This window comes from Eulemur rufifrons, chromosome 14, assembly GCF_041146395.1.
Source record: "Eulemur rufifrons isolate Redbay chromosome 14, OSU_ERuf_1, whole genome shotgun sequence".
NCBI lineage: Eukaryota > Metazoa > Chordata > Mammalia > Primates > Lemuridae > Eulemur > Eulemur rufifrons.
Window position 1 is genome coordinate 18,523,488 of NC_090996.1, and position 15,123 is coordinate 18,538,610.

Here is a 15,123-nt window from a genome sequence, read left to right on the forward strand (position 1 = left end):
AGACAAGCGGAGGGAGACAAGCAGAAGCCCCGCTGCGTCAGCACCGAAAACTGGCGGGAAGCCGTGCAATTCGCGAGCTACCTCGCGCAGCCGGAAGTACCTAGGTAACGGCGCGGGCAGGAGGATCGGAAGTGCGTCACCCCGCGGGCGGGACGCATCTGCCGGAGCCCACCAATAGGAGCGCTTCATTTGCCTTCGCCCCGCCCCCGAACGAGAGGAGCCCGCCTTCCGACCGCAGACGCCAGCACAGTCCGGGCTACGCTTGAGCGCTGTGGTGGGTAACGCGGCGTGCGGAGCCTCGCGGGGACGGAAGAGGGACTTTAGGAAAGGCCAGGGGAGGACAGAGGCGGGGTAGGGCGAGTTAGGCAGTGGGCGTCAAGCCCCGGTGGGCTGTGACGGAGTGTGGAGCTAGAGTCCCCGGGGGCTTGGGGCTTCTCCTTTACTGACGGGAATCTGAGACGCCGAGAGGGGCAGCGGAGGAAGGTTGACTGGGATCTAGTCCCTCAACGCAGACACACCCACAGGCATTTTACGGTCGTAGTATTAGGTGAAAAAGTACTTTTTGTCGTAATAGGTGAAAAAAGCAAAATACAAAATTCTAGTCAGACTGTGGTTACATCTGTGGAAAACACGGCTTTCGCCGCCCCTCCCCCCACAACGCCCTGGTGCTCCTCTCTGTTCCGTGTGCGGAGCTTCTTGCTCCGTGTAAGTCCACAGCCCCTAATTCTAAAGCCCTGAGGCTAGATGTTTGCAGAATCCGGGATTTCTCGGATTTTGGAAAGGTAAACTGGTACATGTATTCTGTGTTGCGTTCCTCCCTCAGCGGGATCTGGAGCAGTGTGTTCTAATCGAATAGTACCATTTCCACAGCTCAGTATATGCATATTTACACCGTGGGGATATACAACAACCATAAACAGGCTCATCTTAGGTCAGATCAGGTTTTCAAACTTAAGAAAACATTTTGGCGTTCAGACCTTTTTCGATCTGAGAAAGGCCGATGAGGGACCTGGACCATAATTGTATTGTTCAGTCATTTTTCTCGCTTACCTGGACAGAGAGTGCCTTGAGAACAGGAACTGAGCTTTTGTTTAGCCACCTCCATCTTTGTCACTAACTCTGTGTGTCCCCTTATTTCCTCTTAGCCTCAGTTTTAACCTGTAAAATGGGATCAGTAATGCTTGTCTCATCTCACTCTGTTGAGGATTAAATGAGGCTGTGCCCGTGAAGCCCTAGCCCCTGTTAGCACGCAGCACAAATGGTATGGCTGAAATTTACTTACTCCACAAACATTTCTACTGTAACATTATTTAGGTAGACAATCCATGCCCATGGCTAATCCTGCCCCCATCCCCCAGGTGACATACTTTGCATAAAGAAGCATATCTATCTTTATATATCTCTTCTGACCCCCAGTTTCCTACCTCCTTTTCCCCAAGTTACAGCATTCAATCCTGTTCTATTCCTCATTCTTCTCATTAACATTTATTTTGGCAGTTATTTAGCATACTCACATCTTTTTTTTATTATATGTAACATACCTGTAAAATTGCGCAGAAATGTAAGTTTGAAGAACAAAAATGAATACCCGTGTACCCACCAAGTTAAGAAAATAGAACATTATCATATTGCCAAAACCTCCATGGAAACCTTTTTTCCCCTCCCCAAAGATAACCATTGCCCTGAAAATTGCCGTTACTCATTCCCGTGTTTTGTGTTGTAATTTTTACTGTCTATGTATTTATCTCTAATCAATGTCCTGTATGGTTTTGCTGAGTTTTGGATTTTATATAAAATATATTTTGTGTGACTTGCTTTTTGCATGTATTAATAACATGTTTTTGAGAATCACGGTGTTGACGTGAGTAGCTCTACTTCATTGCTGTTTTGAATTCCATAGTATGATTATAATAGCTTTATGTAGCAGTTCTTCAGTTGATATGCATTTATACTATTGCCAGACTTTGTTATTATCAATACATAGTACTTCTGTAAACATGTTTCCTGGGACAAATGTGGAAATTTCAGTAAGATACAGACCTTATAGTGGATTTCTGGTGATACGCAAATTTGCTACATGAGAATACATATACAGCTTTTAGGATGTAGAACTCTTAGGAGGTTAAGAATATAAATACTAAAATAGAAAAAGAAGAAGAAAAAGGAAATAAACTTGACAACTAGCTGGATCTGAGGTTTGGGAAAGGAGGACCAGCATTTGATGCTCAGATGTGTGTGGTTTGTATGGTTGTGTGGGCTGCACCATCCAAACCAGGTGATTTACAGCAAGAAGGTCCTGGGGGAGGAAAAAGGTTGAGGATGGTGGATGAGGAGGAGGATGAGTCTAATTTAGGATTTGCTGAGGTGGAGATGCTGGTGAGATGTTTTCAAGGAAGTCTGTATAAATAGCAGGCAGTTGGAGAAACTGGTCATGAGGTCGTGCATCTTCTCAGTTCTGAGGTCCAGGTGATGATGCTGTTCAAAAAACAAAAACTAGCATTTTTGTATATCTCTTTTTTTTTTTTTTTTTTTTTGAGACAGAGTGTCGCTTTGTTGCCCTGGCTAGAATGAGTGCCGTGGCGTCAGCCTAGCTCACAGCAACCTCAAACTCCTGGGCTTAAGCAATCCTACTGCCTCAGCCTCCCAAGTAGCTGGGACTACAGGCATGCGCCACCATGCCCGGCTAATTTTTTCTATATATATTTTTAGTTGTCCATATAATTTCTTTCTATTTTTAGTAGAGACGGGGTCTCGCTCTTGCTCAGGCTGGTCTTGAACTCCTGACCTCAAGCGATCCACCCGCCTCGGCCTCCCAGAGTGCTAGGATTACAGGCGTGAGCCACCGCGCCCGGCCATTTTTGTATATCTCTTATGTGCCTAGTTCTCAGTGAGCCTTTGATAGTCTTATCTCATTGAAACTTCATCTTATACCTTTGAGATAGCTATTATTGTCCCCATTTTATAGTTGAAAAGACTGAACCTTAGGGAGACTGAGCACGTTAGCTAAAAATGTTTATGTCCTCTGTTTGCCTAAGGGAACAGTGAATTTCTTGTCAGATCATGGCATCATCTGGAGTGAATGTTATCACCTCAGAGTTCTAGACCCCACTGGAATCTCTAGGAATGGGTCCGGGAACCTGTATTTTTAATATGTGGGTTAGGTGATTCTTAAGGTTGGACAGGTCTCTCAGCGCCACCTGTCTAGTTCCAAATCCACATTTTTAGCCTTTGCACTGTGGGAGGAGTAGGCATCTTGATCAGGGCTTGTATAATACTTTTATCAGCTCTGATCTTTTTGGGTTGTGGAAAGATACCATTTTATTAGAGAGCAGATTTTAAAAATAGCCTGCAGTCCTACCATGACACTTGTTTTATTAGAGGTTAGGGGAGAGAAGGAAACTAATATTTATTAAGTGTTTACTACCAGTTCTCCAAGCAATGAACTTTACTATAATTTTATAGTGAGACGACAGGGCCTTGGCAAAATTTCTCCAAGACCATAGATCTGGTAAGTTGCTGAGCCAAGGTTCAGACCCAGAATTGGCTAATAGTAAAAATAGCTCACACTTATTTAGTGCTTACTGTGTTACCGGGCTGTTACATGTATTAACTCATTTAATCCTCATAGCAGTTCTGTGGAGGATGATTCTGTCATTACTCCCACTTTACAGATCTGAAACTGAAGCACATGGAGACTAAGTTGCCCAGTGTCCCATACCTTGTAAGTGGAGATCAGGCTCTGAACCCAAGCCTTCTGGCTCCAGGATCCACACTTCTTACCACTCCCCATTACGGACTTGCTTAGTCCTGACTCGTGTTCTTTTCACTTTTGTAGTAAACATGAAGAGCTGAATTTTTAAAATGATCACAAATTTTTATTCACGTAAATTAGTACAAGACCTACGATATTGCTTTTGGTGTGTTTGAAGATGACTGGTTTCATTTACTTTTTTAGTTACTTCAGACATGCATAGCAGTACCAGGAAAGCAGCGGCCATCATGACTGATGTCCACCGGCGATTCCTCCAGCTGCTGATGACTCACGGCGTGCTGGAGGAATGGGAGATCAAGCGCTTGCAGAAGCACTGCTACAAGGTCCACGACCGTAAGTATGCCTATTCCCAGGATGCTCTGGTACTGTGTTGGTCAGGGACTAGCAACATAGGTATAATAGCATGGAACAAGTTAACCAGTACTCAAATCTCTCTGTAGCCTCATATCAACCCATCTTTCTAATCTTGTCTTTCAATTTTATTTAGTTATTTATTTTTCCAAGAAAATCTGACATTTAGCCCAGGATAAAAACTTAGCCCCTAAACTATGTAGTCATTGTTGACATCAAGACTCCAGCATGTGCTCCAGCCTCGGTGTCCTTGTCTCTAAAATGGGGTAGTAATTATACTTAATGCGTAAATAAGTATATGGTTCAGACAATTAAGAGACATACATACAAAACACCTGGCACAGGAAAGTGCTCAGTGGGCTATTGATGGTAACAGGGCAGCTTAGCACAGTGGTTAAGAACACAGCCTTAGATTTGGCCAAGCCTGGAGACAGTGCTGTCCCTGCTCCATGTCAGCTATAGGCATTTGGAGCATGTTCTCAGGGGTTCACTGGGAGGAGCAAATGAGACAATATGTGTGAAGCACTTGGAACAAGGCCTGGCATGTACTGACTTCCCAGCGACTGGAGATAGCAACAGAAGCAATAGGACAGTGTTGATAGCTCAGATGAATCAATATTGGCAGATCATGTTGAGTTGAGTGTCAATATGAGTAGATTTTGTTGAGTGGATCTTTCTGAGAGAAAAAGAAAGCTGATAAGTTATACTTACTGTATGATGTCATTGAGTTTTTTGTAAGGTACATAATGACTTTCATTGCTTATGCATTTGCATATACAAGCATAAAAGTGAGGTAGAAGGATAAACAGCATACTGGTGAGGTGCCTGCCTTTGGGGAGAGAAGGAGTGAGAGTGGGTTGTCAGCAGAAATCAAAGGACCCAAGTTTTGTTCTTTTAAAAAGAAAAGACTTGAAGCAAACATGACATTATTAGCATAGTCTAATGGTTGTCACTCCTGATTAATGGGAATGCATGTGTTTGGTTTTTATTGTGCATTTTTGTCTTTCTCTCTGTATTTGTAATTGTCAGAAGAAAAATGGAAAAAGTAATGAAGAAGTGAGCTGAGCCAAGCCACGAGGAGTGAGAAGGGGTGTGTGTGTGGGGGGGTGAAGTGCAGGTAAAGGGACACAAGAAACCTTGCTACATTTAGAGCACTGCAATTTCTACAGCATGATAAGAGTTATGATTCTGATCCCAGAGAGGTGAGGAGTATATGTGAGTAAGAAGGGGAAGACAGTGAGTATTGAGAAAAATATTCTTTCAAGATGTGCAAAAGAAGGGAGAATGAAAGAATGTGGCACATTAGATAGAGAAGAGGCAGAATGATGTGACTAGAGAGTAGCATCCCTTAAAGTGTGTTCTCCAGAGCACTAGTCCATTGAGGCATTCCACGGGGAGTTCTGGAAGCTTGATGAGGCACAGGAACAAACTAGCCTATTTAACTGTGTTTAATTCTGTTTATCCAAACTTAATTGACCTACTGACAACATACCTTGGGAAACCCTAGACCAGAATATGTAAGTGGTGGGAGAAGAGTAAGTTCTTTTGGTGTGTAGGTTTGCAGATCATGAAGAGCACCATAGTAATGGTTTTTACTTACTCCTGTGGACAGAACAGGCCTCTTCAAGTATTTGAAGTAGAGAGAGACATAATTAGTGCTGTGTTTGAGAACTAGCCCTCTAGTGAAAATATATCTGCTGTAACTGCCTGAACTATGGTGGATAGGGATCTTGGTGACAGACTTCTTTCTTTTTTTTTTTTGAGACAGAGTCTCACTCTGTTGCTCAGGCTAAAGTGAGTGCCGTGGCGTCAGCCTAGCTCACAGCAACCTCAAACTCCTGAGCTCAAGGGATCCTCCTGTCTCAGCCTCCCGAGTAGCTGGGACTACAGGCATGCACCACCTTGCCCGGCTAATTTTTTCTATATATAATGTTTTTTAGCTGTCCATATAATTTCTTTCTATTTTTAGTAGAGATGGGGTCTCGCTCTTGCTCAGGCTGGTCTCGAACTCCTGAGCTCAAACGATCCGCCCACCTCGGCCTCCCAGAGTGCTAGGATTACAGGCGTGAGCCACCGCGCCCGGCCCAGACTTCTTTGTTGAAAGGGAATATGATACCTGTTAAGCCAGCTTCTCTTGTTCTTTAAAAAGCACAGTAGGGGCTGGGCATGGTGGCCTGCACCTGTAATCCCAGCACTTTGGGAAGCTGAGGTGAGAGGATCACTTGAGGCCAGGAGTTCAAGACCAACCTGGGCAACAGAGCAAGACCCCATCTCTATCAAAAAAATAAATAAACAATAAGAAAATAAAAAATAAATAGAAGTTTAGACCTACCCCTCAGTATCCTCCAGAGATGGATGAAAGAATGCTTATTTTAATCTTTATCAACATGGCAATTCATTCCTTCTCCCTTTTGTGAGCTTCAGTGTTGATGGGGAAGTTTCACAGCTCACTGCAAGGAGCCATATGATGCCTTAATATTAAGAATGAAAGTGTTTTTGCCTTTATTTGACCTTTAAAATTGTTATGATCTAATTTAGGAAAGTCCTGTAGAATGTGTCTAAGAATTGATTTATTCTTCATAGTTTGTATTAGTGTATCATTTCTTTGCACCTAGATACGGTTATAGCTAGTTTGAAACAGGGTATAACTGTAGTCTGTTTTCTCCTATCTTTCGTTTAAAATAAAAACAAAAAATTTGTTCCTGAGCATTTTTTGTTCATAAGAGAGATTTTAAAACAAGGAATGATAGAAAGAAATTATCTAAAATTAAGTAAATACTTATAAGACCCATACTATTAATCTCTTATCTTTTGAAGAGATGGCCAGGAAAGTCCCCTTGTACCAATTAGAAAAATATTTAGCTTCTAAGAAAATTAAGAAACAAAGGAGTAATTGAAACTAAGTTATTCTGATTGCCATTTCCCAGGGTATTTGTCTAGTTTATCAAAGCACTTCTTATTTGGGGCTTTGGTTTGGGCTCTCTCCTTATGGTTATTAAGGGGAAACAGCATTTCCACTGCTGGTAGTGCGCCATGACTGGCTGGGAAGGCCTGGCGGGTTTAAATATTTTTTTAAATTAAAAATAAAAATTAAAAAAAGGGTGGGGGGACAAATTCCCTAGTTCTTCTGGCTAGTGAAAAGTTTTGATTTTGTTCTGAAGTCCAGTGCAAAGCCTTGGGTGTAGCCTTTCAGAATGGCACTAGGGACCTGTGTTCTTAAAGGACCTCAGATTTTGAGCCAGGGCTTTTGTCCACACAGTGTGTTTATTTATCCAACAAAGCTTCCTGAGAATCTCATGTGAGCCTGGCCTTTGTGCTAGGAACTGCTAACATAGAGATTAAGTTTTTGTTTCACGTTGGCTCTCATGAGTTATACAGACAAGGAGTCAGATGATTCAAATATAAGGTCCCTCGATAAAAGTAGGCATGGGAGGCCGAGTGGGTGGGGGTTAAGAAGACTTGGGTTTGGAGTTTTCCACTTTGGGCCAAGATGATGTAATGGGGATCAATATACCTTCCTCCCTGAAGCAATCCAAATATGGACAAAATATAAAACACTCGGCATTAGTCAGTGAAGGACAGTGATCTCTTGAGAGATAGTCAATGAGAATTTTTTTTTATTTCTTGACACTGAATACATGTCATCTTTTCCAGCATTACTCCTCCAGTTCTCCAGATTGGGTGTTCAACCGTTCAGTTCAATTCTGATACTGTCTACCTGGAGTTAGCATCAGATCCCACAGGTTAAAGGGCTCAGTCCCACAAGACTGTGTTGCAAGTTCCGGGCCACCTATACCTTTGACTAACTGGCTGTAAATCAAGGGGTTCCCACAACTCCCTTCTCAGACTCGATAATTTGCTAGAACGACACACAGAACTCAGGAAAGCACTTTACATTTACTGGTTTTTTATAAAGGGTACAACTCAGGAATGGCCACATAGAAGACATGCCTAGGGTACAGTATGGGGGGTGGCATGGAGCTTCCATGCCCCCTCTAGGCGCACCACCCTCCCAGCACCTCAATGTGTTTAACAGCATGAAGCTCTCCAAATACTTTCATATAGGGGTTTTTATGAGGATTTCACTATATGGGCACATTTGATTAAATCATTGGCCATTGGTGATTAGTTCAGTCAACAGTTCCTCTATTCTACCCAGATATCGAGGGGGTAGGGGGACTGAAAGTATCAAGCTTCTAATCGAAGCTTGGTCATTCTGGTGACCAGACCCCATCCTAAGCTGTGAAGAGTTGTCCTCCCTGTCACCCATCTCACTCAGGAAATTCCAAAGGTTTTAGGGATTCTGTGCCAGGAACCTGGGACAAAGACCAAGTATCTTTCTTCTACCACAGGCAGCAATGAGGGTGAGCACTACAGTTGCCCAGCTTACTGCCTGGAGAGAGTTTTTAGTCCATGGCACAGGGGGAACCCAGGCAGAGCTAGGCAGACTCCCTGAGTCAAGATGGAGGTGAGAATTCAGGGAGATTAAGGCAGCTAGAGTTTGCACGACAGAATACTTATAATTGAGTATAATACAGAGGAGAGATACACAGAGTGAAAAAGTGAGATTTCCAGTGTGTCCCTCCACTCAAGGACCCAACTGAGAACTGATAGCAGGGCAACTACTGGAGGCCAGGGAAAAACTCACTTGACAGGATTAGAGAGAACAATGCCATATGTTCACTGGTCTGGGAACAGTGCCTGTTCCAGGCCCAAATGGCTTCTACCAAACATTTAGGGAAGAAGTAATACCACTTCCACCCAGCTCTTCCAGAAAATGAAAGAAAATACTTCACAACTCATTCTGTGAAGCCTACATTCTAATATAAAAACCAGACAAATATATTGCAAGAGAAGAAAACCACAGACCAAGATTCCTCATGAACATAGATGCTTACATTCCAAACCCAATTTTGGCAAATCTAATCTAACAATATTTAAAAAGGATGATACAGCATGACCAAGTGGGGTTTATCCCAGTTACGTAGGGTTGGTTTAGTATTTGAAACTCAATCAACATAATTCACCGTATTAACAGACTAAAAAAGAAAAATCATTTGATCATCTTAGTAAGTGCATAAAAAGCATTTGATGAAATCTAGTGTCTACCCTGTCATGGTGCGGCAGAAGATTCCCTTGGCCAAGGTGATGTGACAGGGATCAATATACTGAAGCAATTCAAATATGGACAAAATATGGAGCACTGGGCATTAGTCAGTGAAGGACAGTGATCTTTTGAGAGATAGTCAATGAGGATTTTTTTTTTGTTTTTTTGCTTCTTGATACTGAATAATACATGGCATCTTTTCCATCATGAGTCCTCCAATTCTTTCAGAAGATTCTTACAGAAAACTGCAGGGATCCTAAGGAGCAGCGTATAAACAGGATCAGTAGAACATCAGGGCTTAGAGCATGAGCGAGGAGTCAGCAACTGTCTGCACAGAGTTAAAAAAAAAAAAAAAAGCAATATCCAATCCTGATAAAAACCCTCAGCAAACTGGGAAAGGAAAGGAACTTCCTTAACCTGATAAAGGGTATCTCTGTAAAACCTGCAACTAACATTGTATTTAATGGTGAAAGACTGAATTCTTAACCCTCAGTATGAGGAGTAAGACAAGAATGTCTGTTTTCAATGCTTCTGTTCTGGCCAGTGCACTCAGGTAAGAAAAAGAAAAGCCATCTGGATTGGGAAGGAAAAAGTAAAACTTTACTTTTTACTATACACATTTCATGTAAAAAATCTGATAGAATCTCTAAAAATACTAGAGCTAGTGAGTGAGTTTAGTAAAGTTGCAGGATACAAGATCAATATCCAAATATCAATTGTATTTCTATATGCTAGCAATGATATGCTAGATTGTCAGAAATTGAAATTTTAAAATGGTATCATTTATAATAGCATCAGAAATACTATTTATCCCAAATTATTCCAATGCTTTAGGATAACTCTAACAAAAAAATGTATAAGACCTATACACTGAAAACTATGAAAACAATGTTTTACATTGTTGAGAGAAATCAAAGGAGATCTAAAATAGAGAGACATACCATGTTCATGGGCTGGGAAGCTCAATATTGTTAAGATATCAGTCCTTAACTTGACCTATAGGTTCAGATCAATCCCAGTCAGATCCCAGCGAGGCTTTCTGTAGAAATTGACAAGCTGATTTTGAAATTCACATGGAAATGTAAAGGACCTAGAAGAGCCAAGACTACTTTGAAAAAAAAACTCGTTGAACTTGGAGAACTAACACAACCTGATTTCAAGACTGATGTAGCTACCAGATAATATCAAGACAGTGGGGTATTGGTATAATGATAGACATACAGATCAACGGAACAAGAGTCTAGAAATAGACCCATACATAGATGGACAGCTGCTTTTTGACAGAAATACAAAGGCAATTCAGTGAAAATAGTCCTTTCCATAATTAGTACTGAAATAAATGGATATTCATATTCAAAAAATGAACCTTGAGCCATACTTTGCACCAGAATTAACTCAAAATGAATCATAGACCTAAATGGAAAACCTAAAGCTATAAAACTTCTAGAAGAAAACACAGGAGAAAACCTTTGTGAAAACCTTAAGCAAAGATTTCATGGATCTAACACCAAAAGTGTGATTCATAAGAGAACAAATTGACAAATTGGACTTTAAAATTTAAAACTTACAAAATTAAAAACTTACACTCTTTATAATGTTTAGAGAATGAAAAAACAAACAAAATACTGGGAGAAAATATTTACAAATCATATCTTTGATAAATGACTTGTATCCAGAATATATAGAGAATTCTCACAGCTCAACAATAAGAGAACATACAGCACAATAAAAACTGGGTAAAAGATTGAGCAGACACTTCACATAAGTTATACGTATGGCAAATGAGCACATGAAAAGATGCTCAACATCATTAGACATTAGGAAAATACAAACTAAAACCACATTGAGATACCACTGCGTATGTATTAGAATGGCCGAAATTAAAAAAGACTGTGCATACCAGTTGTTGGTGGGACCATGGAGGAACTGGAGCTCTCATACACAACTGTTGGGAATGTAAAATGGTGCAGCCATTTAGGAAAACAGTATGGCAATTTCATATGATCCAGCCATTCCTCTCTCATGTAGTTACTCAAGAGATATGGTGGGGTGTGTGGTTATGTGCCTGTACTCCCAGCTACTGGAGAGGCTGAGGTGGGAGGATCACTCGAGCTCAGGAATTCAAGACCAGCCTGGGAAACATAATGAAACCCTGTCTCTAAAAAAAAAAAAAAACAGAGAGATAAAGATATATGTCTACACAAAGGCATGTATGGAAATATTCAGAGTAGCTTTACTTGCTTTACTTGTAATGGCCCAAAATATAAACACTTAATTGTTTATCAGCAGGTGAACAGATGACTAGACTGTGGTATATCCATATAGTGGATTATTACTTCATAATATAAAGAAATGAACTGTTGCTACCTGCTGGAAAAGGAATGAATTTCAAAATGATTTTACTGAGTGAAAGAAGCCAGGCAAAAGAGAGTGAATCCATCTGTGTGAAATTCTGGACAAGGCATGCTTGGCTGTAATCACAGAAAGTAGTTCAGTGGTTGGGTGGGGATGGTGTATAGGACGGGGGAGAGGGGTAGGAGAGGTGGAGAAAGGGATTATAAAGAGACACAAGGAAACTTTTGGGGGTAATGGACATGTTTAATATCTTAATGTTGTGATGGTTTCATGGAGTATGTATATCATAACTTATTAACATCATATACTTCAAATATGTACAGTTCATTGTATGTACGTTAACCTCAACAAAGCTGTTATAAGATCTGAATTTAAACCCACTTTGCTACGTGGTAGCTGTGTAACCTTGGTCAAGCCACTAAACCTTGGAGCTTCAGATTCTCTAGCTGCTATAAAGTAGAGCTGGAGATACCTCTCTCACTCAAGGTTATTTGTAAAGACGGTGAATACAATGTATGGCATGTCTTAGTGGCCTGTGCGTCCCCAATAAATGGAGACACTTGGGGAGATCACCAGGTTTTCTCATATGTTTCATTTTCTTGTTCTGGAAGGCCCCGTGTTATCTGCATAGGACTCTAGGAAAATAGATGCAGCATTTGGGAAATGTTTCCTTGCTTTGCTTTATCCAGGGCTTATCTGGAAAAGCTGGTAAGTAGTTGTGGAAAGTGTCTTTAGTTCAAATTCCTAAAAACAAAACAAACACAGAATCCTGAACTCTGCAGCCTTCCTATGTGACCCAAGGCCCCTTGGGGAGTAGGTGCTCCAGCCTGTTGATTTAGTTGTAGAATGGTGTCACCCACTGTAGTGAGTTGTGTGTGGTTGTCCAGCAGGGGGCTTGAGGGCGCCCCTAATCCTGAGCGTGACTCTGGGTTGGAAACTCTATTTCATTTATCAGATGGGTTTACTGAGCAGAGGCAAAAAGTTGCCTTCAGTTGCTTGGTGACAATTCCCTCAGAGTTATTTGGTTTATTAAGATGTTTTTGGGGCTGGTCTTTCCGTTCTTGGTTGAACAAGTTGGTGAACCAGAGTCTTTTTAAGGAATCATGAGGTCTGGTCCCCTTATCTCACAAACTAGGAAGCAGAGGCTTCTTAGAAGTTAGGTATGCTGCCCTGCCAGTTCTTACACTGGTTCTGGACTCTTACCACTACTAAATGTCGCCTTCTGAATCAGTGCCAGGTTCAGGGTGGGGTTTCCTTGCCTAAAGATCCTACGGTAGTGTTGTTTTTTTTAATTTATTTTATTTTGAAATAATTCCAAACTTATAGGAAAGTTATAAAAACAGTACCATTTTTTCCCCTGAATCATTTGTAAGTTACCAATTTACTTATAATTGTAAGTTACAATTTAAGTTACCTATTTAATAAGTCCTTTCACTCTAAATTTGGCAGGGTATATTTCATTTGAGCAAGGGCATTCTCCTAAATAACCACAGTACCACCATTAATATCAGGAAATTAACATTGATATATCACTACTATAATCTCTAGACCGACCCCATTCAAGTTTCTCCATTTGTCCCAATATTGACTTTGTAGTAAATGACCCACACTAGGGTCGTGTGTTACATTTAGTTGTTATATCTCTTTAGGCTCCTTAAATTAGGAGTAATTCCTCAATCTTTCATTGACTGTTATGAACATGGCAATTGTAAAGATTATAGATTATAGGTTACTTATGTGGTAGAATAGCACTGATAGAAAAATAATGTGAGCCACATAAGTAAAACTTGGTGGTAAAAAGAAACAGGTGAAATTAATATCCAAAATAATATCATGTCTAGGCACAGTGGCTCACGCCTATAGTCCTAGCACTTTGGGAGGCTGAGGTGGGAGGATGGCTTGAGGCCAGGAATTCAAGACCAGCCTGAGCAATAGCAAGACCTTGTCTCTACAAAAAGCAGAAAAATAAGCCGGGCGTGGGTGGTGCTCACCTGTAATCCCAGCTACTCAGGAGGTTGAGGCAGGGGGATTGCTTGAGCCCAGGAGTTTGAGGTTGCTATGAGCTAGGATGATGCCACTGCACTCCAGCCCAGGCAACAGAGTGAGACTCTGTCTCAAAAAAAAAAAAAAGATAGATTAGTGAACACAGTATTATAGGAACATTGGAGTTTGATAAAAATTTTCAGTTTTTGTCAAACGTTTTATTTGTCTTCATTCCAAGTTTGTTTCTAACATGCTGATTTACACGACTACATTAGCATCATTGTCTTTGTGCCTGTTTCAGGCCTCATGAACATCATTAGGTGACATGCATTAATGGTGAATCACAGTGATGTTGACATTTGAGTTTAGTATTCCATCCTGTATCTTCAGTCTTATTTGTAAACACTTTCTCTTTCCAGGGAGGACTGAGTGATAATTAGAATCTGGCTGCAAGTAAATTTTCCCTCTATTTTTAATGATTTCATTGTACATTTCTCCCCTTTGGCCATGATGAACAGTTAATAAGCTTACCACTGTCAGAGCTGGCTTGGCTTTCCAGTTAATCAAGGGAGATAAAGTCTGTTTCTGTAACTGAAAAGTGGCAAAAAATTAGCATGAAAAGTAACTTCTAATGTGTGACTTAATGAATTTTTCAACATACCGAATTTACAGCAAGCAGTTGTTATGTACTTAATTAGGAATCTTTGGGTTTAAGAGCTCTGTAACCACAAGGAACTAATATTGTTGCTTTTATGTCTCTGGCTTTTGCTGGACTAAGTGTCTCCCGGCCTCTCCCACTCTTGATGACTTCGTGCACGGGAGCGCAGCCTACACGGCCCCACGCCAGCCCTTTCAGGCCAGTGCAGATTTGCTGAGCCAGCTGGGACGTCCGTGTACTTCACACTCTCCCAAGTGTGGACATCATTTATCTGGGAATGCATTTTGTACTGGATCCCAGACACAAGGGAGGTTATGTGTGAGAGTGTGGAAGAACTGGGAGTGAATTCTTCCGTGGAATTACCACAGACCCCACTGGCAACAGTGAAGCCATTTTTCAAAGGCAGGGTTTCAAATCCTGTTTCTTCCAGGGACTTGGGAAAGTTCTTTTACTTTTCTGGGTGGGTGAGGGGGAAATCATAACTACCTCACAGAAAAGTTGTGAGCATTAAACAAGAGAATTTATGTTTAGTGCCTGGCACTGACTACTTGCTGGTACATGTTCACTACAATCTGCTCGCTGCCTGTTCTTTCCTTTTCTGTCCCTCTCCTTGTCATCTAATCCCAGCTCCTGGGGGTGGAGGGTGGGAGGAGTGACCATTAGAAAGAAGATCCATCGTGTTGGAATGATAGTGTGATAGGAATTATTGTGTAGATCATAGGGCTGAATTCTGCTGTTGGGATTTTCTCAGAAAATCCAGAAAGCGCGGTCACCACTGGTACTGCATATCTTCCCCAGTTGGTTGATGGATGTGTGTAGAATGTCAAATGAATGATGGTGAGCAGGACAGGCAGAGTCCCAACCCTCAGGGAGCTGGCATTCTGATAAGAATAGAGG

General features: G+C 41.3%; 1 protein-coding gene across 1 annotated transcript in view; it reads left to right on the forward strand.

Moving 5' to 3' along the window:
* The first annotated feature begins 240 nt into the window (after nt 1-240).
* Nucleotides 241-15,123, forward strand: part of NSMCE1 (NSE1 homolog, SMC5-SMC6 complex component) — a 32,355-nt gene continuing 17,472 nt past the window's right edge. The window contains exons 1-2 of the mRNA XM_069485917.1: nt 241-274; nt 3,956-4,105. Of these exons, the coding sequence (XP_069342018.1) occupies nt 3,967-4,105 (139 nt within the window). The 5' untranslated portion in view covers nt 241-274; nt 3,956-3,966. The remainder of the gene's footprint in view (nt 275-3,955; nt 4,106-15,123) is intronic.